The 26,777-nt window shown below is 48.4% G+C and overlaps 1 protein-coding gene across 1 annotated transcript; it reads left to right on the plus strand.

Moving 5' to 3' along the window:
• Positions 1-2,914: 2,914 nt before the first annotated feature.
• LOC309554693 (uncharacterized protein) lies at positions 2,915-24,946 on the plus strand (the record flags this gene model as incomplete). Its single annotated transcript, XM_082256400.1, has 5 exons — positions 2,915-3,154; positions 10,684-10,771; positions 14,463-14,513; positions 20,974-21,171; positions 24,482-24,946. The coding sequence occupies 5 exons, from the start codon at positions 2,915-2,917 to the stop codon at positions 24,670-24,672; spliced, it is 768 nt and encodes a 255-aa protein (XP_082112526.1). The 3' UTR covers positions 24,673-24,946.
• Between the last annotated feature and the right edge of the window lie 1,831 nt (positions 24,947-26,777).

Consider the following 26,777-nt stretch of genomic DNA (forward strand, 5'->3'; position numbering starts at 1 on the left):
GAAAGTGCAGAGAAGGGCAACCAAACTGATAAGAGGCATGGAGGAGCTAAGCTATGAGAAAATATTAGAGGAACTCAATTTATTCTCACTTGAAAAGAGGAGATTAAGGGGGGATATGATCAACATGTATAAATACATAAGGGGTCCATATAGTGAACTTGGTGTTGAGTTATTCACTTTAAGGTCAACACAGAGGACAAGGGGGCACTCTTTACGTCTAGAGGAAAACCGATTTCATCTCCAAATATGGAAAGGTTTCTTCATCGTAAGAGCTGTGAAAATGTGGATAAATCTCATAAACTTATATTTTATTCACAATTAAGTATAGATAACCTATCAAATGTTGAAAGTGAGACATTTTGAAATGTCGTGCCAAATATTGGCTCATTTTGGATTTCATGAAAGCTACACATTCCAAAAAAGTTGGGACAGGTAGCAATATTAGGCCAGAAAAGTTAAATGTACATATAAGGAACAGCTGGAGGACCAATTTGCAACTTATTCGGTCAATTGGCAACATGATTGGGTATAAAAAGAGTCTCTCAGAGTGGCAGTGTCTCTCAGAAGTCAAGATGGGCAGAGGATCACCAATTCCCCCAATGCTGCGGCGAAAAATAGTGGGGCAATATCAGAAAGGAGTTTCTCAGAGAAAAATTGCAAAGAGTTTGAAGTTCTCATCATCTACAGTGCATAATATCATCCAAAGATTCAGAGAATCCGGAACAATCTCTGTGCGTAAGGGTCAAGGCTGGAAAACCATACTGGATGGTGGTGATCTTCGGGCCCTTAGACGGCACTGCATCACATACAGGAATGCTACTGTAATGGAAATCACAACATGGGCTCAGGAATACTTCCAGAAAACATTGTCGGTGAACACAATCCACCGTGCCATTCGCAGTTGCCGGCTAAAACTCTATAGGCCAAAAAAGAAGCCATATCTAAACATGATCCAGAGGCGCAGGCGTTTTCTCTGGGCCAAGGCTCATTTAAAATGGACTGTGGCAAAGTGGAAAACTGTTCTGTGGTCAGACGAATCAAAATTTGAAGTTCTTTTTGGAAAACTGGGACGCCATGTCATCCGGACTAAAGAGGACAAGGACAACCCAAGTTGTTATCAGCGCTCAGTTCAGAAGCCTGCATCTCTGATGGTATGGGGTTGCAGGAGTGCGTGTGGCATGGGCAGCTTACACATCTGGAAAGGCACATCAATGCTGGAAGGTATATTCAAGTCCTAGAACAACATATGCTCCCATCCAGATGTCGTCTCTTTCAGGGAAGACCTTGTATTTTCCAACATGACAATGCCAGACCACATACTGCATCAATTACAACATCATGGCTGCGTAGAAGAAGGATCCAGGTACTGAAATGGCCAGCCTGCAGTCCAGACCTTTCACCCATAGAAAACATTTGGTGCATCATAAAGAGGAAGATGCGACAAAGAAGACCTAAGGCAGTTGAACAACTAAAAACATGTATTAGACAAGAATGGGACAACATTCCTATTACTAAACTTCAGCATCTTGTCTCCTCAGTCCCCAGACATTTGCAGACTGTTATAAAAAGAAGAGGGGAGGCCACACAGTGGTAAACATGGCCTTGTCCCAACTTTGTTTGAGATGTGTTGATGCAATAAAATTATAAATCAATTTATTTTTCCCTTCAAATGATACATTTTCTCAGTTTAAACATTTGATATGTCATCTATGTTGTATTCTGAATAAAATATTGAAATTTGAAACTTCCACATCATTGCATTCTGTTTTTATTCACAATTTGTACAGTGTTTCAACTTTTTTGGAATCGGGTTCGTGTGTGTGTGTGTGTATGTATGTGTGTATATATATATATATATATATATATATATATATATATATATATTTATATAGCTTTTTTTCAGCTGGAACTTGGTGGACTCGGAGCCCGGCTTCTGTATTTAAAAGTGACAGTCTTAATCCATAGGGTCCAATATTGAGTTGCGGCAGAGTAACCGTGGACTTTGTTCACCTGCACCCGTAGGTATGGAAGTGGAGCTCATATGGTGGAGGAGGCAAGTGTTGACTGACCTTGATGAGCCTGTTTCTGCACAGGATGAGTTTGGATGGAGGAATGCATCTGTCCAGCAGCTGTATAAGCATATGGGAGATGGAGCAGCCGGCTCATCTTCCATGCTGTAGTTCAAGGGCTCGGGAGAAGAGGAAGCCATCCTCATTCCCCAGTCACAGAAAGCATGGATTTAATTGACTTTTCATTGAAGGATGTAATATTTACTGAAATTCCAACTGAAGTGCTAACAGGGCAGAGCTCTGCTAGCCTCTGTCCAGCACTAGCACATCTTCAGGGTCCCATGGACAGGAGATGGTGAACCTCTATCCCCCAAACACCAGTTCCAGAGACTGGGGATTTAATAGACTTTTCTGCTGAGGAAGAACAACCTGGTGAGCCTTCAGCAGAAAAGCTGGTATCCAGGCCAAACCTCACTGAGCTCCGCCCAGCACCAACAGCAGCTTCAGCCTTCCTTAGAGAAGAGGCAGTCGGCCATTCTCCCACAACACATGGGCATGGGATTTCCTGCCGGCAGAGTTTCAAGAAACTTCTCCAGTTGAAGTGCTAAAAATGGCACAGAGGGTCCAGGACCTTTGCCCCACACCCGCAGCAGTTCTGGAGGCCCAGGGTGAGAAAATGGCAGTCACTCCCCAGCAGCAGATCAGGATCCAGGGGGAGAAGGGAGAAAAGGTTTGTCCTCCCTCCCCAGCGGCAGTGTAGTGGCTTAGGAGCAAAGGAAGTCTTCCTCGCTCCACAGTGGGAGTTCAGGAGTCTGGGAGATGGAGCCACCGGCTCATCTCCTCAATGGCAGATCTGCAGTTTAGAAGAGGAGGTGGTTGTCCTCCCTCCCCAACAGTCAGCCAGCATGGAGAAAATGGTCTTCCCTCCCCAGCAAGGATCTGTGCACCTTGGAGACAGTGACAAAGAAATGTCAACCCAGCAGCCAGATGAGGGAGCAGGAGATGAAGCAGCCGGCTCATATCCCCAATGGCAGCTACACAGTTTGGGAGAGAAGGAGGTCATCCTTCCTCCTCAACAGCAGATCCACAGTCTGGGAGTGGAGGAATCCCTGCAGCCAAGAATGGAAATCGGGTTGGCCACCTATGTGAGTTCACTCAGCCCGACAAACGCAGGTCCCAGGACAGAGGTTTTGGAGGGGATTGTAGGCTAGCCTCTTGCCTACTGACTTGGGGTCCTGGCTTTCAAGGGAACACTACTCTTTTGGAGGTGGGGGGTCTTGTTTCTGATTCGGGTTCATGTCTCCCCAAAACACACAGACTCTGGGAACTGGAGGCTCCATATCTATATTTGGGGCCTCCATGCCTCAAACCAGCAATAGCAGGAGATGTAATCTGCTCAAACCACTGGGGTCCCCTTCCATAATGTGTTTATTGTAAGTAGGTCTCCTGCTATTATCTGTTGCCTACTAGTCTGAGAGGGGGGGTGATTGTTTTGTATTGTTAATTGTGCTAATTAACTCGCCTATTGTCTGCTAGCAAACTACTGCGGGGATGTGTTTATACTTGTAATAATGTGTATTGTACTTTGTGAGCTCGATGCCACGCAAAGTCTGACCTGGAATGAGACCTTTTGACTGTCCCAGGCGGCTAGTTGTTTAATCAACTTAATGTTTCTAGTATATGTTGGCTAATTTGACTAATTCTTAGAGGATTCTCTATGATAGGATTAGCCATGAGTCAGCTCTACCTCGTTATCTAAACCATTGTGTGATGTTTTGAGCAAATATTTAGGTTATTATTCACGTGGTGACTGACCTACTTTTACAAGTGTATAAAAGTCTGTATTTGGTTTTTACCTCATATCTTGTCTGTGTACGATGTTTGGGGTAAAAAGAGCTGGTAATAGCTCTTGGTCTGCTCAGAACGGTTTGGAGGGCAGAAGGTGCTGTTTGGCAGACAGTAGTCGGCGTGCCCAAGCTGCCCTGCCACAGACGTTGCATTAATTGGAATGGTTCTATTGCCAGAAATAGGCTGCGACTTGTAATCGCATGACAAATCGCTTCAATGTGAAAGAGGGCTAAAACCTAGACGCACTGCACTCTCCAGTTTTAGTAAATCAACCCCATAATGTTTGGGGGTTCTAAGTAGTTTTCTAGCAAACATAAATAAATGTTTTTTACATGTAGGAGAAGAATGTCAGAATTGGCCTGGACTGGAAGTGGTTAAAACGACTATTAAAATTTGGTCTTCGTAGCTAGAACCGCTATCTTTCTATCTCTTCCTGATAAGTCACAAGTTGCTTAGTATAGGAAGTGCCTTGTCACATTCTGCTGACACTGTGGCTTCAGACTATTTTTTATACTAAGAAAAGAACATCAGCAGACAGAATGGTGAGTAGAATCCACTCGCCTTTACAGTAAGAAGTCCCTTGCACTGCCTTTATGGGGGGGGGGGGGGGGGGGATATCCCTATCCCTATCCCTATCCCTATCCCTATCCCTATCCCTTCAATGGGGACAGATAGTTGGCTACTTGCCTCTTCTGCTAAACAGAAGTCTGGTGCTAACGTACTGGTGGCTACATCTATGAGGATGGTGGTGGGTTCCCTGATACATTGATACCAGCTGAGAACTTCCAGCTCCAGGCTTAGTGCCTGCCCATTCCAATCATTGGCTGACATGCCAAAGAAAGGGATAGAGTGTAAATTTAAAGGAGAAGTACAGCCAGGGCTTGTTTGGCTGTACTTCTCCTGTGGATCACAGGAGTACAGTTCAATCTGCACTCCTGTGACCCCGTTTTTAGTACACAGCAGGCTGAAGCTAATGTCACACAGCCGGTCCAGGCTCGGGGGAAAGATCGCAACCATATGGTCGTGTAGCACTGCCCCCTAGAGAGCCGCTGAGAATTACACTTCTTGGGTTCCCCTGGGTTACTCCTAGCAACTGAAAGCAGATGAACATCAAATACAGTCCTTGGCTCAATCAATGATCAGTCCAGGGGATGTGGTTTTTGTGTTTTTATTTAGAACTGGGATAGGAGAAGGGATGAATGGGATACTCCAACTAGTAACTATGCACAATTCTGAGGACAACTGACTGTAGAATGCGGCAAGGCCGCTGCTTCACCTTGCCACTGAAGTGAAGATAGATTAACTGTTCCCGCTTTACTATACTCTTCAGGGTTAATACCTTGGCACCCCCTTTACTCTCTCTGCCTGTGTGCTGACTCACATCTGCTGATTCTAGCCACTGGAGTGGTCCCCTTACTGGGCAGACCGTTCGGCAAGCTCCCCTGTACTCACGGACACTATTTTTCCAGAGTTGCTCTGCCTTCACCTCCTCAGTCAGCTTCCACCAGTGGCGGCAGGTGCGTTGGGGGTGCAGGGGCGCCGCCCCCCCCCCCCATCCATGCATCCGGCCCCCTAATCTGCATGCAGGGGCGCCAGACGCATGGAGTTCAATGGAGCTTTTTTTTTTTTTTGGCATCACCTGATTAGAGCCAGAGGCTCTAATAGGGCAATGCAAAGGGTGGACCCGGGGCGCAGAGCAGTGCGTCCCTAGCACACCCATTGTGTGACAATAGCGAATGAAAATTCGCTATTGTCACACGGATCCTCCTCCTGGCCAATCAGGGAGCGCGTCCGATACACGTATGTATGCTGGTCACTACATTGAAGGGGGCATGTACGCTGGTCACTCAATTGAAAGGGGGCGTGTACGCTGGTCACTACATTGAAAGGGGGCATGTATGCTGGTCACTACATTGAAAGGGGGCATGTACGCTGGTCACTGCATTGAAGGGGGCATGTACGCTGGTCACTGTTTTGAAGGGGACACGCTGGTCACTGTTTTGAAGGGGACACGCTGGTCACTGTTTTGAAGGGGACACGCTGGTCACTGTTTTGAAGGGGGCACGCTGGTCACTGTGCATTGAAAGGGGGGTCACTGTGCATTGAAAGGGGGCACGCTGGTCTCTCTGCATTGAAAGGGGGCACGCTGGTCTCTCTGCATTGAAAGGGGGCACGCTGGTCTCTCTGCATTGAAAGGGGGCACGCTGGTCTCTCTGCATTGAAAGGGGGCATGCTGGTCTCTCTGCATTGAAAGGGGGCACACTATATCTTAATTACTGAAGGCCCCTTTCACACTTTTGCGACCTCAGTCACGCAATTTTTTTTACAACGTTTTTTGCCGCAAAGCAATGCCTATTAAATTTTTCTGTTTGCGCCCCCCCCCCTCCCAAAAAAAAATTTTGAGCACCAGCTGCCACTGGCTTCCACTGGACCTTTGAGTTAAGCCACACTTTTTTTTGGTCCACTAGGCCAACTGCCTGTGACCTTGAGAAGAGAAGACAGCCGTCCCCCTCCTTTTGGGACTTGGCTTCCCGCCCAAAGACCCCCTGCCACATTTGCTCCTGGCTTAAATACCCTAACCCAGGACGCACCTCTCTCTGTGCAAACCCACTGAGACAGTACAAAAGCCTGTGTGTCATTGGCCAGGTTTCGTCCACTGTCCAACGAGCCTCCTCATTGGATACAATGGGGACACTCCCTCAGCCCACAAGAATCGCACATTGAGCACACCCAGCAGGCCTAAGTACGGATCAGGCTCGCCTGATAAGCAAATAGAGCAACTACTTTTTACCTGCTCAGCTCCTTCAGCCCCCTCTACAGCCCAGCACTCCAGTGAGTGAGGCGGGGGGAGCCCTAAGAACCACGTGATCAGTGGTGTTTGATCGCTCGGTTCTCATCGTTGTACCGATGCTGCATTGACCCAAGGTAAGTATTATTCTAAAATAAAGTAGTAGGGTGCAGGGCTGGGACAAGGGGTGGGCAGGAGGGGGCAGGTGTCCTGGGCGCAATGGTTTATTGCAGGGATGGAGGGCACCCTGACCCTAACCCTAAAGGGAAGGTGTGGGCGCAGTTTGGCATCTTTGCCATGGGCGCTGGATGACATTGTCCCAGCAATGGTAGGATGGGTGGCAGTGGTGGGGCTAAGGGCAGGTAAAATCACACGAATCACTGTAAGAGCTTTTGGGTACAAAATTTCTACAAGCAACGGATCTTTAACTAAAGGCAAAACTTCTTCCTTCTTTTTTTTTTTTTACATTTTTTTTTTTTATTTTTTAGTGTTGGATAGAGGGGAGAGGGATTAGAACCCCCGTCGGGCTTTAATTGCGGTCTGTGCCCCCCCCCCCCCCATAAACCCCTTTGCGGCAGCACCTCCCTGCCCTTTAAGGGATTTCAGATGCCTGGAGGTGGGGCAGGGTTTATGATCACGTGATCAGAAAGCTCCCGATCGCAAAAAGCAATGGGGAGCTTTCCGTTAGCTGCCGGTAACTGTCGTGTGTGCAGGGCAGGTGCAGGATGCACGGCTTCAGCACAGCCGTGTTTGCTAATTTGGTATGCAAATATGTGGCCTCTCGATGCAAAGTGGCGACCGGTGCGTTCGGGGCGCCGCCCCCCCCCCCCTGTCCATGCGTCCGGCCCCCTAATCTGCATGCACCTGATTAGAGCCAGAGGCTCTAATAGGGCGATGCAAAGGGTGGACCTGGGGCGCAGAGCAGTGAGTCCCGAGCCCACCCATTGTGTGACCATAGGGAATGAAAATTCGCTATTGTCACACGTATCCCCCTCCTGCCCAATCAGGGAGCGCGTCCGATATGCGTTTCCTGATTGGCCGCAAGGCAAACCAAATGACATTGGCTGAGGAGGAGGCGGGAGCGGGAGGACAGACGCCGGGGGAATCGGGATTGAAGCCACCGCTGCCGGGACACTGAAGAGAATGTGCCTCCGCAGCTGCTCCAGGGCTCCAGGTAAGTGCACTGGTCTCGGGGGGGGGGGGGGGGGGGCATTGAAGGGGGCACGCACACACGCTGGTCTCTGCGTTGAAAGGGGACATGTACGCTGGTCACTACATTCTAAGGGGACATGTGTGCTGGTCACTACATTCTAAGGGGACATGCATGTGTGCTGGTCACTACATTCTAAGAGGACATGTGTGCTGGTCACTGCATTCTAAGGGGACATGTGTGCTGGTCACTACATTCTAAGGGGGCATGTATGCTGGTCACTGCATTCTAAGAGGGCATGTATGCTGGTCACTGCATTCTAAGGGGGCATGTATGCTGGTCACTGCATTCTAAGGGGGCATGTATGCTGGTCACTACATTCTAAGGGGGCATGTATGCTGGTCACTGCATTGAAAGGGGGCACGCTGGTCTCTCTGCATTGAAAGGGGGCACACTATACCTTAATTACTGAAGGCCCCTTTCACACTGTTGCGACCTCCAAAGTCACGCAATTTTTTACAGCGTTTTTTGCCGCAAAGCAATGCCTATTACATTTTTCTTTTTGCGCCTCCCCCCAAAAATTTTGAGCACCAGCCACCACTGAGTTCATGTCTCCTCAAAACACACAGACTCTGGGATCTGGAAGTTCCATATCCATTTGGGGCCTGTATGCCTCAAACCAGCAAATGACTGTAGACAAGCTCCAAGCTGTCCCTGATTTTGAGGGAATGTCCTCCATTCAGCACAATGTCCCTCTGTCCCTCTTTCCTCCTTGTGTGTCCCTCATTTTGGTCTGATCTATATAGTTGTATATAAAATGGACTACTTCTCTATCAAAGTGTTTCCCAGTGCTAAAAAGTGTTTTCCAGTGCTAAACCTTTCATCCAATTTTAAAATGTCTGCATTTTTAAATTGCCAATGTGCCCCCTTTCAATGCAGAGTGACCAGCGTGCCCCCTTTCAATGCAGAGTGACCAGCGTGCCCCCTTTCAATGCAGAGTGACCAGCGTGCCCCCTTTCAATGCAGAGTGACCAGCGTGCCCCCTTTCAATGCAGAGTGACCAGCGTGCCCCCTTTCAATGCAGAGTGACCAGCGTGCCCCCTTTCAATGCAGAGTGACCAGCGTGCCCCCTTTCAATGCAGAGTGACCAGCGTGCCCCCTTTCAATGCAGAGTGACCAGCGTGCCCCCTTTCAATGCAGAGTGACCAGCGTGCCCCCTTTCAATGCAGAGTGACCAGCGTGCCCCCTTTCAATGCAGAGTGACCAGCGTGCCCCCTTTCAATGCAGAGTGACCAGCGTGCCCCCTTTTAATGCAGAGAGATCAGCGTGCCCCCTTTTAATGCAGAGAGATCAGCGTGCCCCCATTCAATGCAGAGAGATCAGCATGCCCCCCTTTTCAATGCAGAGAGATCAGCGTGCCCTTTCAATGCAGAGAGATCAGTGTGCCCCCGCCCCCCCCCCCCCAGACCAGTGCACTTACCTGCAGCGGCGGCTTCTCCTCAGTCCCCCGGCGTCTCCTCGAGTCCTTCCGCCTCCTCCTCGGCCAATAGCATGGTTTTGCCTTTCGGCCAATCAGGAAGCGGGTCTCGGACCCGCTTCCTGATTGGCCAGGAGGAGGATCTGTGTGACAATGGCGAATTTTCATTCGCTATTGTCACACAATGGGTGCGTTCGGGGCGCACTGATCTGTGCCCCGGGTCCATCCTTCTCTGAAGCCTATTAGAGCCTCTGGATCTAATCAGGTGACTCAGAAAAAAAAAACCCATTGAACTCCAGGCGTCCGGCGCCCCGCATGTATAGGGGGGGCGGCACCCCTGCGCCCCCAACGCACTGGCCGACACTGAGGGGGTGTGACCTAGGCCTACATACTTTTGCTAATAGGTGTCTCTCATTCCCATCTGAGAAAGTTGAGAGGTATGCTGTAGATGGGGTTCCCTGCCATAATGGGTTTATTGTAAATAGGTCTCCTGCTATAGTCTGTTGCCTACTAGTCTGAGGAGGGGGAGATCACCGTTTGTATGTTAATTTGTGCTAATTAACACACCTATTGTCTGCTAGCAAACTACTGTGGGGGTGTGTTTACACTTGTAATAATGTGCATTGTACTTTGTGAGCTTGATGTTGGCAAGTCTGACCTGGAATGAGACCTCTTGAGTGTCCAGGTATTTAACTTAATGTTTATAGTGTTAATTATGTTTCTGCTTACAGTTTGTATTGTTAGGGTAATATGATTAAAGGGGACTGCCCTCCTGTGGGATATATATTCTGTGTGAGTTTGTTCAATAAACAGTTCCAGTTTTCCAGCTAAACAAGTCCCGTCTTGGTTGCAATATGCGGCTACAATACCATCTGATATCTATTTTCAGACTGGAGGAAGCGGTATTCTGATGGAAGTACTCAAGCGGAGTGTGGGACAGTTCCGTCACAGGGATGATTGGAGGGATTTTGTGCTAGGAGGGAAAATGGGGGGGTGAGATTTATGTTAGGAAGGGGGATGGGGGGGAATTTGTGATGGGAGGGGAGATTTGGAGTTCGGGGGTGAGTACTCAAAGCTTCAGAAGTAGAGGATTTGTGCTAGGCGGAGGGATTTTTTATTTTTTTTTTTTTGAGGGGGGATTTGGGGAGAGAGAGGATTTGAGCTGGCAGAGGGGATGGGGGGGGGGTTGCTGGGAGGGGGGATTTTTAGCGGATGTGTCCTGGGAGGAGGAGGAATTTATGCTTAGGGGTGAGCATTAGGATTAGTGGTCAATTTTTTTTTTTTTGGGAGGGGGTGGGTGATTTTTGCTAACACATAATGCTCATACATCTTGGGGGGGGGGGGGGCAGTTTTGCATGTTTGCCTTTAAGCTCTGGATAACCTTGTCCCGGTACTGTTCTCAATTTTACAGAGCTCACCCGGGGTGGATGACGGCCAAAGTGATACCAGTCCACTGCTGAGAATAATCCGGGAGCCCTTCCTACCAAAACCTATTACAAGTAAGTACTGAACATTCAGGCCAAAAATGAAAATAATATATTCCTATTAACATTATAATACAACCATCATATTCATATATATATATATATATATATATATATATATATATATATTTTTTTTTTTTTTAATGGCACAAGGGGCAGTACTTGCAGTTAAGATGAAGTGTCCCTTGTGCTGCTAACTGTGGTTTTAGTTGAGATCCAAAGTTCTCTGATTCAATCCCCACTGCCCCATCCCCCCTTTCCCACCGCCCCTTTCCCCACGCAGCTGTAATCATCTGGTCGTAGGCGCTTGTCAAGAATGCCAACTTTGCCCACCCTTTTCACCCCCTCCTCCATTCATAGAAGCCATACTAGAGCTTCCTTCAACAAAACACGATGAATGGAGGTCTTTCATTGGAAGCTATAGCACAGCCTCTGTGATTGGAGGAGGGAGGAGAAAGAATGCATATAGTCAGGGCCTATGCCAGGTCCCGAGGCTCGTATTAAAGTATAACACATATTTTTTTTTTTACGTTTTGGATAGAGTTGAGGTGGATTAGAACTCCTGTCAGTTTTTATTGCTGTCTGTACCCCCATTGGGGAGATTCACCCTCTCTATTTGTTCTGTTTACCATTATCATTGAAAGTGAAAGAAAATTCCAAATTTTGGGTTGTCCTCAGAAAAGTAATAGAGAAGTAATCTTCCAGTGGGGACGCTAATTCTGGTAAACCTGGGGGTCCCCAAGGAATTCCCCTAATTTGCAGGGATTTCCTCTCACTTCCTGTTTGGCTATGGGACAGGAAGTAAAGGGAAATCTCTGCAATGGGACACAGATGGCAAAATAAAATCTGACAGGGGTTATATAACCCTCCCTTCCATCATCCAAAATGAGAAAAAAAAAAGTTTATCTTTAGTTCTATTTTAACAGCTACAGCTTTGGGTCTATGGGCTCAGCTACCCTGAAGATAATTCACGGGTGCACGCCCCTCCTGCCTTCTCCCTAAATTTCTCTCACTTCCTGTTTGGTTATGGGACAGGAAGTGACGGTAAATCTCCTCAATGGAACACAGATGGTGAAAGAAAATGACCCTCCCTTGCTCCTATCCAAAACGGAAAAATAGTTTTGCCTATAGTTCTACTTAAACCCCTGCAGCACCAGAAGATTCCAGCAGCAGGGGGGGTAGGGGAGATCAGAAGATAGTCCATAGCTCCCAACCAGGCCCAGATTGGCTAATCGGGAGCACTGGGAGAATTCCCGGTGGGCTGGTCCAGTGCAGGGCCGGTACAAGGGGTGGAACAATTAATTGTAGGAAGGGGGGGGGGGGGCACAGTGGAGGTGAAGTGCTGATAATGTGCGCAGCTCAGGGCCGGCGCTACCTATAGGCAAGGTAGGCGCTGGCCTAGAGCGCAAATCAGTCAGGGGCAGCGCTCAGTGGTGTTGCTATGGGCAGAGGCTCGCTAATTTGTGAGTGTGGTTGCCGCAGATCCCCCCTCCTGCTTGCTCTCCCCACTGGCAAGGAAGAACTGTGCTGCCTCCTCCTCCGCCCCCGCCCAAAGTGGCCGCTGTCAGAAGAGGGCTCTGTTTCCTGACCATTCTCCTTCCTTCTGTCATCAGCGGGGGGCAGAATGGAGAGGATCAGAGTGGCTGTGTCTTACACTGTGGCAGCGCCGCATGATTACAAAAAGCCAAGTTCTTCTGCTTACCCGGCGGAGAGGCTGTCATACGAAGTCCCGCCTCCTGGACCAGCTCCTACCTATGATAGACAGAACACTGGTGACGTCTATCATAGGAGTCGGTCCAGGAGGCAGGACTTTGTATGACAGCCTCTCCGCCGGGTAAGCAGAAGAACTTGGTTTTTTGTAATAATGCAGCGCTCTAATCTGCACTCTGCATTAATGGGGGCACACACACTGGTCACTCTGCATTAATGGGGGCACACTGGTCACTCTGCATTAATGGGGGCACACTGGTCACTCTGCATTAATGGGGGCACACTGGTCACTCTGCATTAATGGGGGCACACACGCTGGTCACTCTGTATTAATGGGGGCACACACGCTGGTCACTCTGTATTAATGGGGGCACACACACACTGGTCACTCTGCATTAATGGGGGTGCACACACTGGTCACTCTGCATTAATGGGGGGCGCACACACTGGTCACTCTGTATTAATGGGGGCACACACACTGGTCACTCTGCATTAATGGGGGCACACTGGTCACTCTGCATTAATGGGGGCACACTGGTCACTCTGTATTAATGGGGGCACACTGGTCACTATGTATTAATGGGGGCACACTGGTCACTCTGCATTAATGGGGGCACACTGGTCACTCTGTATTAATGGGGGCACACACGCTGGTCACTCTGTATTAATGGGGGCACACACACTGGTCACTCTGTATTAATGGGGCACACACACTGGTCACTCTGTATTAATGGGGGCACACACACTGGTCACTCTGCATTAATGGGGGCACGCACACTGGTCACTCTGCATTAATGGGGGCGCACACACTGGTGACTCTGCATTAATGGGGGCACACACACTGGTGACTCTGCATTAATGGGGGCATGCACACTGGTCATTCTGCATTAATGGGGGCACGCACACTGGTCACTCTGCATTAATGGGGGAACACTGGTCGCTCTGCATTAATGGGGGCACACACACTGGTGACTTTGCATTAATGGGGGCACGCACACTGGTCACTCTGCATTAATGGGGGCACACTGGTCACTCTGCATTAATGGGGGCACACTGGTCGCTCTGCATTAATGGGGGCACACTGATCACTCTGCATTAATGGGGGCATTACAAGGCTGTAGAGAACAGTGCGCCATTGCAAACTTATATTCTGAGGTTTTAATTACATTATTTTAATATAGTTATTCGTGAACTAAAGTGGGCCAGTCTAAGGCATGAAACTCCAGGGCTGAAAATGAGTCCCATTCCGGCCCTGCTCCCAACTGTCCCTGATTTAGACTCTGTCCCTCTTTCTTCCTCAGGGAGTTACGCCTTAAGGTTTTTCACCTTAATTCATTAAGGTGAAAAGCCATTTGGGCTCCAATGCCCCCCCCCCCAGACCCCTCCTTTTTCTTACCTGAGCCCAAACCGATCCAGTGATGGGCACAAGCACAGTGGCTCAAGCCGCTGTCTCTCTCATTGGACAGATTGATAGCAGCAGGCCCCTGCTGCTGTCAATCAAACCTGTGATGGGGGTGGGACTGAGTCCCGTTGTCTGTGTCAATGGGCGTACAGGTCCGTATGGGTGCCCCCATGGAAAGCAGCTTTCTGTGGGGGCACCCGATGAAGAGGAGGAGCCTGGAGCACCAGCGGGGACCCCAGAAGAAGAGGAAAACCATTGCACAGAGCAGATAAATATAGGCATGTTTGTTATTTTTAATACAAAAAAACACTTTATCAAATTTTTTTGTAGAAGTCTCTTTTAAGGGGGTGTGGCAGGGGGTGTGTCCTATGCCTACATATTTTTGCTAATAGGTGTCCCTCTTTTCCATCTCAAAAATGTGGGAGGAATGCTCAGTCAGCAGCACAAGGGACACTTAGTAATGTAAGCTGTGCTAATATACCCTTTGGTTTGACCTGTCTTTGTATTCTTATCGTCCTTTCTATTGGAAATGCCAAATTGATAGTCCGACTCCTAGTTGCATGACTTTTCCCATCTGTGTTTTCTTCTCCTCAGTTGTGCTAAAGTGTATCCTGGTTGGAATTCATATAACCAGTATTGCTTTAGGTGAGTACCATATGTGTTTTTTGCTACAACATTCTATTACTGCTTTTCCCAACTTTATCTACCCTCAGCCCTTTGTAGGCTTGTAGGCCCTTGGAGCTAGATTAACAATACACATTACAGGGTAATAGATATGCTAAAAGTCAGACTTATGATGCAAGGATAACCATACAAATCACTACAATAAATATATATAGTAAGTGTCAGCCGTTCACATCATGCGTTGCCAAAAAGCTCACAAAAGCCCCAAAAATCCTCTTTTTCAGCCATATTTTCTGTACTGAGCATCTGATAAGCATAAAAATCCAGTGGGGCCTGAACCAATTTGAATATTGTCTGGTTTTTAGTTAGCCATGTGTGGTGTAAAAATGAACGTGAGATAGAGGTAAGGTAAATGCAAAGAGCCTGGTTCAGTGAAATACAGATCCCCAAAGCCAGATAGAGCCATAGCTAGTGTAGCACTGTCCCCGTAGGGCTTGCTGAGTGATGACTTCTTGGGCCTCCTCTGATTACCTGCAGACAGTCACTAGGGGATTTTTCACTCATCCCTCCTTACTCCCATTTTTTGTCACTTAATAAACAGTCCAGGGTGATTGTTTTTTTGTATTTATTGTGGAAGTTGGATGGGAGAAGGGAATAGTGGGATACTCCAACTGAACTATTCACAGTAGATAAGGACAACTCTCACTTGGCCTCACCAGATTGTTTGTTGAAGCAGACACGCTGATTTTACCATACCGACAATTGTATGGAAGAATTAAATCCTCTTGCTTTCTCTAGCAGCAGACTTGATGCAGCTACATTATCTTCAGGACACTCTCTAGGATCCCCTTTACTGACACCCATCCACTGACTCTTCCACTGAAGGGATGGCCCTCACATGACAGGCCCTATGAAACAGATTTGTACTCACTGTAGGCAGAATCAGATGCTTCCAGTGACTCCCTTCCAGTCAGCTCTGCAGTTCCCCTCTAGCTCTTTAGGCCCTCAGGTCGACCACCTGAGGCCACATGGCACTTCTACCGAGGAGAAGGCAGCCATGCCCTCCCCCGGGACACCGTTTTCCAGCTAAAAGACCCCGAGCCCATGTGCTCCTGGCATTTATACAGAATCCCAGCATGCACCAATGCATTTTCCTCTGGGTTCAGCATCTCCCTGACATTCAGGCTCTCGGGTTGACTACCCAAGGCTACGTGGCAGCTTCTACAGAGGAAAGGCAGCTGTCCCCTCCCTCCGGGACCCCGCTTTCAAGTCGAAGACCAAGAGCACATGTGCCCTTAGCATTTACACAGTCACCCATCATGCACCGGGGCACTTTCCTCTGCCAATCACCAGGGCTGTAACAATGCCTGTGCTCTCACTTGTCAGGTTTCCTCCCACTGTCCAATATGCCTACCTGTTGGACCAGTGTGAAACATTCAGATAAGCTGGGCTGCACCTGAGTACCATGAGCAGACCCTACCAATAGATCCTGCTTCCTGGTAGGCAGAGAGCACTATAAATTTGCCTGGCAATCTTCCTGGTAAGCAGAAAGACCCAACAACTATACTCTCTTCTAGCACTCACCTAGGAGGGTGTTACACTAGTTTTAAATAAATCTATGGTATTGCAAAAAATCTGTACATACAGTATGTGAATGTAGCGCTACCGCCATAGGGGCCGCTGGATGGTATGAAATACTGCAAAAATGCTAACCTGTAACAGGAGGACACACTGTAGGAGCAATCTCAAGAGAAAGCGCTACCATTAGCCCCCAAAGAAGAACAACAAACATTCACTGGATTCTTGAGCTTGGATCAATACTCACAATTTCCCATGGCACGTGAACACCTCCCAGCCCTCACCAGGCAATCTTCAGTGGGTCCTCTAGACCTGTGTTTCTCAACCTTTTTTCAGTCAAGGCACCCTTACAAATTATGGATAGTCTCGAGGCACCCCATTCTAAATTGTAAAAATTATTCTAATAGTTTTACATAATGCAGTAACATCCACACAAGTAGGAAACCCAACATTAGAGGGGATTTATGAATCCAAAGCAAATACTCTTATGCAAATTGGTACTGGCTAGTATTCCAATGTTTCTCTTCTCCCTCAGTTTTTCTCCATCACTCAGCTAATGTGACCCCAACACTGATGGAGAGGGGGGATGCAAGGATGCTGTGCATCCTCCATATCAACTGATGATGCCATTGGTCTTTAGGACGCCAGTAGCTAGAATGTTGTCATGGTGCACAACGAAAACCTGAGGCTTAGTGTGACTAAAAGGCAAGCTATATGCACACACTGGCTTGTATACAATTTTTGGGCAATTTTTAGGGATTTGCCAAGGCACTCCTAAAAGAAACGTCAAGGCACCCAGTTGAAAAAGGCTGCTCTAGACCAAATCTTTAGCTTAAGAAGTAATTAGAAATGGGTCCCTCAGCTTATGGTGCAGCAGCACACCCCCCCCCCCCCAGGAATTGGCTGCAGCACCATAAATATTCACGCTGACTATTTGACTCTCCCGGCCCTCCTATGTTCTGGAAGCCTCCAGAATGCAGAGGGGAACAATAAACTCTGCAGCCTTGGAAATGTAGAACAGCCCAAAGAAATCAATAGCTGCTTAAATGACTACAGAGAAGCCAAAAAACAGAACTTACATAACCACCTAGCAACCTACCTAGGAGGGTGCGCTATATACACCATATACAGATCCACATATGGTTTTAAATTACATTTTTAAAAAGTTGGGGAGGGTTGGTTAGAACTTTTTTTCAGTATGTGAAACTTTGTGTGAGTTAAATTTTTTATATGCTTGTTCTTCCGTATGTTCGTTATCATCCTACATCTAGTTATTTTTAGATTGCCCATTAGAGAGAGCAAAGACTCAAGCTGGCCTTACAACTGTAGAATTTTGTTTGAACATTCAGATGATAAAGTATGAAAATCGCTCGTCCAGGCATTCGATTGTGCCTTCGTGGACTTAAAATATTTGAATAACTTTTTGTTTGAGTACAATTTTAACGTCTCGATTTTAATAGAAAGATTTGACCGATGTACAGTATCTCACAAAAGTGAGTACACCTCTCACATTTTTGTAAATATTTTATTATATCTTTTCATGTGACAACACTGAAGAAATGACACTTTGTTACAATGTAAAGTAGTGAGTGTACAGCTTGTATAACAGTGAAAATTTGCTGTCCCCTAAAATAACTAAACACACAGCCATTAATGTCTAAACTGGTGGCAACAAAAGGGAGTACACCCCTAAGTTAAAATGTCAAAATTGGGCGCAAAGTGTCAATATTTTGTGTGGCCACCTTTTTATTTTCCACCACTGCTTTAACCCTCTTGGGCATGGAGTTCACCAGAGCCTCACAGGTTGCACTGGAGTCGTCTTCCACTCCTCCATGACGACATCACAGAGCTGATGGATGTTAGAGACCTTGCACTCCTCTGCCTTCCATTTGAGGATGCCCCACAGATGCTCAATAGGGTTTAGTTCTGGAGACATGTTTGGCCAGTCCATCACCTTTACCCTGAGCTTACTTAGCAAGGCAGTGGTCGTCTTGGAGGTGTGTTTGGGGTCATTATCATGTTGGAATACTGCCCTGTGGCCTGAAGGGAGAGGATCATACTCTGCTTCAGTAAGTAACAGTACATGTTGGCATTCATGGTTCCCTCAATGAACTGTAGCTCCTCTGTGTTGGCAGTACTCATGCAGCCCCAGACCATCACACTCCCACCACCATGCTTGACTGTAGGCAAGACACACTTGTCTTTGTACTCCTCACCTGGTTGCCGCCACACACGCTTGACACCATCTGAACTAAATAACCAAATAAGTTTACCTTGGTCTCATCAGACCACAGGGCATCCATGTCCTTAGTCTGCTTTTCCTCAGCAAACTGTTTGCAGGCTTTCTTGTGCATCATCTTTAGAAGAGGCTTCCTTCTGAGACAACAGCCATGCAGACCAATTTGATGCAGTGTGCGGCGTATGGTCTGAGCACTGACAGGCTGACCCCCACTCATACGTCTATTTCCCAAAGACAACCTCTGCATATGTCTTGGCCACCGTGCTGCAGCCTAGTTTCAGGGTCTTGGCAATCTTCTTATAGCCTAAGCCATCTTTATGTAGAGCAAAACTTTTTTTTTTTTAAGATCATCAGAGAGTTCTTTGCCATGTTGAACTTCCAGTGACCCGTATGAGAGAGTGAGAGCGATAACAGCAAATTTAAAGTGGTTGTAAACCCACTTTGTTGACATTTACCTATAGGTAAACCTATATTAAGGCTTACCTATAGGTGCTGTAAATATCTCCTAAACTTGCACCATTTAGGAGATATTTACAGTGCATGCAGCCGATGACGTCATCGGCGCATGCGCTCCGAAGGAACGACCACCCGTGCCGTTCCTTCAGAGCCCAGTGCCATGAACGGCGGCTCCCGCGCACATACGTGGGAGTGATGTAATCGCGTCTTAGTCCAATCAGATGGCCGGAGCCCGCAAACAAGGAAGCGGGGTGGCCGGACATGTCGACCGCCCTGTCGCTGAGCGGGCAGCACTGCGAGGGCTTCGTTTTAAGGTAAGTATTTCATAATGAGCTAGTATGCAGTGCATATTAGCTCATTATGCCTTTTGTCTTTTACAGGTTTTTTTTTTCTCCTTTTTTTTTTTTTAATGGTTTCTTCCTCTTTAACACACCTGCTCCCCATTCACACCTGAGACCTTGTAAAACTAATGGGTCACAGGACTCCAGTAAGGGAAATTGGCTAATTGGGCCCAATTTGGAGATTTTTTCACTTAGGGGTGTACTCACTTTTGTTGCCAGCGGCATAGACATTAATGGCTGTGTGTTGAGTTATTTTGAGGGGACAGCAAATTTACACTGTTATACAAGCTGTACACTCACTACTTTACATTGTAGCAAAGTGTAATTTCTTCAGTGTTGTCACATGAAAAGATAGAATAAAATATATACAAAAATGTGAGGGGTGTACTCACTTTTGTGAGATACTGTATGTACATTACACTAGTTACAATTTTTCTCGGCCAGGAACCAATTAAATGATTAGAAATATATTTGTTCCCATTAGACTTGATGAACATTTTCCATCCTTGTCTTTCGATTATTTTTGCTTGCTCTGGTTGAAGCCGATTATAGAAGAGTTAACGGGGACTATTTTGACAATCAAACGAATGCTCCTGAAAACTAAAATGTTCTTACAAAATTCTATAGGTGTAAGGCCAGCTTCAGTCCTGCCACAAACTCTTCCCCCTAAACATAGCAGGGGGTGCAGTAGAGGAGATCTACAAAAAAGTTATTTGACATTTACATGATCACGGTCAGGAGGCCCTGACAAGGAGGTGCACCAGCATGCCTCCGCCAGTCGATCTGCATATGAGCAACCATGGATCCAGGAACTGTGGCGCACAGGACGTGACATTATACCACCCAGCAATGACTCTGTTCAAGTGCTTATAGCCTTCATATTTTCCAGGTAGGGATGTCTTTTCACTGTCCCAGCACCACTGACTGAACGGGATCCAAACCAGGCCATGCCAGTCCACGAGGGGCAGGGCTGTCTTACCGAATGGGCACGCTGGGCAGTTGCCCGGGGGGCCCCACCTGCCCAGGGACTCAGCCCCAGCCAAGCATTGGTCTCAACTCTCGTGTGCATCCTGCTGCCAAACTTAGCAGGTGGCAAGCACCTGTCAGCCCTCCGCTGCTGTCAGGCCACTTGGGCCATTGAGGGGGAGCCCACAACTGCAGGAATGCCGGTCTGCCTCCACAGGAACAGGCACACACAGGACAGTTGAGTCTGACTCCCATCCGTGTGTGTGATCATTTGCATTTTTATTCCCGTGGGTGATTGTGTAGGCAGGGCCCCAGTGCACTGCATTGCCCGGGGGCCTTCAATGCTCTTAAGATGGCACTGAGAGGGGGTATGGAGTAGGCCCTTCCTCTTCCTGCCCATAAAGAGGAAGACACCCTGGGACAAAGATCCAAGGAGTGTGCGCATAAACTGGCACATCCCCAGGCACGGATATCTATTTACTGCCCCAGCACCACTGACCGAAGGATCCAAACCAGGCCAAGCCAGTCCAGGGGGGTAGAGAGTAGGCCTAGATCTCTTTCTGACCATAAAGAGGAAGAGACTGAGGGGAAAAGTTTAAGGAGGGTGGAGAAGATGGGGTGGCTTGAGGACTGCTGATGAGAGCCTTGGGGTGAGCCTCCTTCCACTAGGTTCTATGTAATGCCTCTACTCCTCATTGAGGAAATACAAAAACCAATCAGCTCTGTAGATAGACTTCCTTTTAATGTTTGTGGTGTCCTGTTCCTGCAGGAAGAGATACCTATCTCATGTGCTACTCATGTCCTTAAGGCATTTTGGGAAAAAAGGCTTGCCTAAAGTACCTCATTATATTATGAAGTTTGATGACAATTTTGAATCCTGATGTCCGTTTTTCGTTAACAGGAGCCGTCTACTTCCATGATTGCCCTGGACAGTACCTGATACCCTACTATCTGATCATTTCAGGGGTGGCAGGTATCCTTTTCCTTTGTCTAACCTGCCTCCCATGTGGGGATGGACGGGAACCCCCAACAACCAGTTTGGCCACTCTTTGTGCTCAAGGAGTGATGCTTGTCTTCATGTTTGCCTTCTTCATAGCAGGTAAATGTCCAACAGAGCGATGCAGCATCATATAGGGGTGTTAACAGAACAAGGGACAGTGGGGGTGATACAGAATGGAAAGTGTATCAGAGGTTTCATGACTGTCAAAATGTTGCATATAAGCTTTGGTTAAAACGGACGGTTTCACAATAATTGTTACAGGGAAATTGTGTGGTCATGATATGAATGTTGCAGAAGAAAGGATGCTGGTGTTCATAATGAAATTCTGATAGGGGATTGCAGTCACAAAGAGAAGAGTGTTAGAGATTAGAATGCAGACAGTCAAACACAGGAGAGAGTGTAGGCAATTACAGAGGGGGAAGGTAGGCAGTTGCACACACAGGAGAGAGTGTAGGCAATTACAGAGGGGGAAGGTAGGCAGTCACACACAGGAGAGAGTGTAGGGAATTACAGAGGGGGAAGGTAGGCAGTTGCACACACAGGAGAGAGTGTAGGCAATTACAGAGGGGGAAGGTAGGCAGTCACACACAGGAGAGAGTGTAGGGAATTACAGAGAGAGAGAGCAGGCAGTTGCACACACAGGAGAGAGTGTGGGGAATTAGAGAGAGAGAGCAGGCAGTCGCACACACAGGAGAGAGTGTAGGCAAATACAGAGGGGGAAGGTAGGCAGTCACGCACAGGAGAGAGTGTAGGCAGTTACAGAGAGAGAGCAAGAGTGCAGGCAGTCACACATAGGAGAGATTGCGGGTAATTAGAGAGAGAATGCAGGCAGTCACACACAGGAGAGAGTGTAGGCAGGCTTTAGAGAAGATTGAGGGCAGCAGTTCAGGAGTAAAGCGATGAGAGTTCGAGAACTGAGTGCAGGCAATCAGAGAAGAAAGTACAAGCAGTAAAATAGATTAAAGTGTAAAAGGTTTCAGTAATGAGAGTACAGAGGGGCACGAAGAGAAGAGAGTGCAGAGAGACATAGATAGGAAAGTGCAGAATTACAGGGATCTGAGTGCAGGCAGTCACACAGAAGAGAGAGTACAGTGCAGACACACAAGAAGAGTGCAGGCTGAGCCAATAAAGAAAGAGAAGTGCAAACAGAGGGCATAATGCAAGGCAGGCAGGGTAAAGACTACAGGGCAGAGAAATGCAAGAGGGCAGACAGACAGCCAGATGAGAGGGCAAGGCAGGCAGAAAGGAAAGGACAGGCAGACAGAGGATAGAGCACAGGGCAGGCAGACAGAAGTGAGCACAGGGCAGGCAGCCAGAGAAGAAGGCAAAGCAGGCAGACGGAGGAGAGATCATAGTGCAGGCACACAGAGGAGGGAGAGAGATTGCATAGTGCAGGCAGACAGGAGAGCGAGAGAGCATGGTGCAGGCAGGCAGAGGAGAGAGAGGGACCATGGTGCAGGCAGGCAGAGGAGAGAGAGGGAGCATGGTGCAGGCAGGCAGAGGAGAGAGAGGGAGCATGGTGCAGGCAGGCAGAGGAGAGAGAGGGAGCATGGTGCAGGCAGGCAGAGGAGAGAGAGAGGGAGCATGGTGCAGGCAGGCAGAGGAGAGAGAGGGAGCATGGTGCAGGCAGGCAGAGGAGAGAGAGGGAGCACGGTGCAGGCAGGCAGAGGAGAGAGGGAGCATGGTGCAGGCAGGCAGAGGAGAGAGAGAGGGAGCACGGTGCAGGCAGGCACAGGAGAGAGGGAGGGAGCAAGGTGCAGGCAGGCAGAGGAGAGAGAGAGGGAGCATGGTGCAGGCAGGCAGAGGAGAGAGAGAGGGAGCACGGTGCAGGCAGGCAGAGGAGAGAGGGAGGGAGCACGGTGCAGGCAGGCAGAGGAGAGAGAGAGGGAGCATGGTGCAGGCAGGCAGAGAGAGAGAGAGGGAGCATGGTGCAGGCAGGCAGATAAGAGAGAGGGAGCATGGTGCAGGCAGGCAGATGAGAGAGAGGGAGCACGGTGCAGGAAGGCAGAGGAGAGAGAGAGGGAGCACGGTGCAGGAAGGCGGAGGAGAGAGAGAGGGAGCACGGTGCAGGCAGGCAGAGGAGAGAGAGGGAGCACGGTGCAGGCAGGCAGAGGAGAGAGAGGGAGCACGGTGCAGGCAGGCAGAGGAGAGAGAGAGGGAGCACGGTGCAGGCAGGCAGAGGAGAGAGGGAGGGAGCACGGTGTAGGCAGGCAGAGGAGAGAGAGAGGGAGCATGGTGCAGGAAGGCAGAGGAGAGAGAGAGGGAGCACGGTGCAGGAAGGCAGAGGAGAGAGAGAGGGAGCACGGTGCAGGCGGGCAGAGGAGAGAGAGGGAGCACGGTGCAGGCGGGCAGAGGAGAGAGAGAGGGAGCATGGTGCAGGCGGGCAGAGGAGAGAGAGAGGGAGCATGGTGCAGGCAGGCAGAGGAGAGAGAGAGAGAGCACGGTGCAGGCAGGCAGAGGAGAGAGGGAGGGAGCACGGTGCAGGCAGGCAGAGGAGAGAGGGAGGGAGCACGGTGTAGGCAGGCAGAGGAGAGAGAGAGGGAGCACGGTGCAGGCAGGCAGAGAGAGAGAGAGGGAGCACGGTGCAGGCAGGCAGAGGAGAGAGAGGGAGCATGGTGCAGGCAGGCAGATAAGAGAGAGGGAGCACGGTGCAGGCAGGCAGATGAGAGAGAGAGGGAGCACGGTTCAGGAAGGCAGAGGAGAGAGAGAGGGAGCACGGTGCAGGAAGCCGGAGGAGAGAGAGAGGGAGCACGGTGCAGGCAGGCAGAGGAGAGAGAGGGAGCACGGTGCAGGCAGGCAGAGGAGAGAGGGAGGGAGCACGGTGTAGGCAGGCAGAGGAGAGAGGGAGGGAGCACGGTGTAGGCAGGCAGAGGAGAGAGAGAGGGAGCATGGTGCAGGAAGGCAGAGGAGAGAGAGAGGGAGCACGGTGCAGGAAGGCGGAGGAGAGAGAGAGGGAGCACGGTGCAGGCAGGCAGAGGAGAGAGAGGGAGCACGGTGCAGGCGGGCAGAGGAGAGAGAGGGAGCACGGTGCAGGCGGGCAGAGGAGAGAGAGGGAGCACGGTGCAGGCAGGCAGAGGAGAGAGAGAGAGCATGGTGCAGGCAGGCAGAGGAGAGAGAGAGGGAGCATGGTGCAGGCAGGCAGAGGAGAGAGAGAGGGAGCAAGGTGCAGGCGGGCAGAGGAGAGAGAGGGAGCACGGTGCAGGCGGGCAGAGGAGAGAGAGGGAGCACGGTGCAGGCGGGCAGAGGAGAGAGAGGGAGCACGGTGCAGGCAGACAGAGGAGAAAGGGGGCATGGTGCAGGCAGAGGAGAGTGTGAAGCACAAGCATACAGAGAGGAGAGCGCAGAAAAGAGGAAATTCCATTGCAGACAGCACAAGAGGTCATACTTATCATTTGTCTCCTCTCTGCAGGCAATGTCTGGATCTATTCCTTATACAGTGAACCCTGGGATTCTCCGACAGGCCCGAAGAGATGTAACCGAGTCCTTTACCTCTATGCCTTCTGGATCACAACAGTATGCCACCTGGGCTTTGCCGTTCTGTTCTTCACCTACCTGTGTTTACTGACCGTCCTCTGCATTCTGAAGAGAACATTTTCCTAAGCACCTTCACTGTAAATCACAAGGACACAATTTCCGGGATGTACATCCTATGTGTGTAGCATACATTGTATACAGCATCTATAATGAAGATAAACCCCACATATATTATAAGATGGTGTTTTAGAATTTTAAAGCATATCAAATCGAAGCACAAAAACACAATATTTTGCAATTTGCTAATCCTTGGGTGGCTGTGTTAGTTTTTCTATTTTTATGGCTTTTTTCTCTCCTTGTAATCCTGCCTGTGACATACTTCCTGTCCTAGTATGACAAGGCTCACTCACTATTGTACAGAGAAGTAGTGTTGTCACCCTAGCCCAATCTCATCTCTTTAAAGTGTTACTAAACCCAGGAGCCTGCATTCACTATATCTGGTCTCCACAGTAAACAGAACATGGAAATGAAATAGTTTTAGTAAATATAAACTGCCAAATACCTTTTCTCACCAGCAGTATATAGCAGTCTTGTGACTTCTATCAGTGTTTGGTTAAAGCATGTAGGAGGAGTTTTCATTCTACTCTGACTGTCCTATGAGGCTGCAGGACCCCTGAACCTCTGTCTGGACAGTCCTGATTGCCATGTGCTGATCATCTGCACTCTCCTAAGAGGAAAAATAAAAAAAACTAGCAATACGCACCAAACTGAGCATGTGCAGAGTGACTCCAGAGGCTCTGTTCTATCAGGAGATGGATTGGGGACAGTGAAGAAGGAGAGGATCAGAGAGGACAGGCTTTTTACACAATGCAGAGGATTAACCCCTTAGGTTCTACAGTGAGTATAACAAGCATGCTTTACTGCATATACAGACTGATTTTACTGTTGTGGGTTTAGTAACACTTTAAAATAGATGGAAGGGGCTCTGTAGTCCTCAGAGATAACTGGGAACAATGCATTTGATAACCGGGATAAGCACGGGACGTTGACAAGACTTTTGGCAGGATGAATAGGTATTTTGGTTTTTATTTTTTTTGCACTTGTCAAACATTTAGCAAAACACTTTCAATTGTAATTTTTTTTGTTAAATTCTTTTTTATTGAAAATTTTCAACTGTACATACAAGAGAACATTATAAAATAAAAACCGAAATAAAAAAATTGAAAACAAATTGCCTCAGCCAATGAAAAATGAGATAATACCTGGCACCTGACAAGAGTAGCAGGATAACGGAGGGTGAACCCATGATTAGCGGCGTGCAATCCTAAGGGTCCATTCACACTAGCGCGACTTGTCAGGCGACTTGGTCGCCTGACAAGTCGCGGTCGCTCGCTCGCTATTGAATAGTACAGGAACCGTTCTAATAGGAGGGAAACAAGTCGCTCCGACTTAGAAAAAGGGTCCTGTACTACTTTGGGGCGACCTGGAGGCGACTTGCATTGACTTCAATTATAAGAAGTCTGTGCAAGTCGCGCCGAGGTCGCCCCACCAAGTCGTGTCGCCCCAGTCTGAATGGGGTCTAACTCTAATCAATACTACAAGGGTACCCCGACCACCCCCACCTGACTGACCAATCTGTACACAAAAGCAATGGATTACTGAAGGAAAAATTACAATTGCAATAAAGTATTCCATGTGATTGCACCTCAAGTAGGCGTCTACAACCCCCATTGACAACTCGGCATCTAAACCCAAAGTGACACAAAAGCAGGTGGGAAGAAGTATACAGATGGAGTTGCTCATTTAGAAACAGTGGTAGCCAACCGCCCCACACTTTATCGAATTTGTTGAATGCCCCCCTACTGGAATAAGTGGCCTTGTACAGATGGACTGCTTTATTCACCAATGACTTCCAGGATAATTGTAAATTTAACAGGCCAAAAGAGATGGCGACCCGTGTGTGGAAACTCCAGCCGCAGCAAGTTTTTTTCACATTTCTGGCTGTGTAGAATATCTGCTCCCCCACTGCCTGCTGTGGTTCTTCCCGCCAGCTGATGGGTCACTATAGGATGTATGAGCCAGGGGGAGAGACTATAACACGTGGTAGGGGAGATGATATTTAACTCACTGAAGGTGTTGAATACTTGAAGAAGCTGCATTGTGGCATTGCATTGCACATCAACACATGACTGATGCGCATAGGCCCAGGAAACAATATTACATAATAACAA

The sequence above is a fragment of the Pelophylax lessonae genome (assembly GCF_965119305.1).
Source record: "Pelophylax lessonae genome assembly, chromosome: 4".
Taxonomy (NCBI): domain Eukaryota; kingdom Metazoa; phylum Chordata; class Amphibia; order Anura; family Ranidae; genus Pelophylax; species Pelophylax lessonae.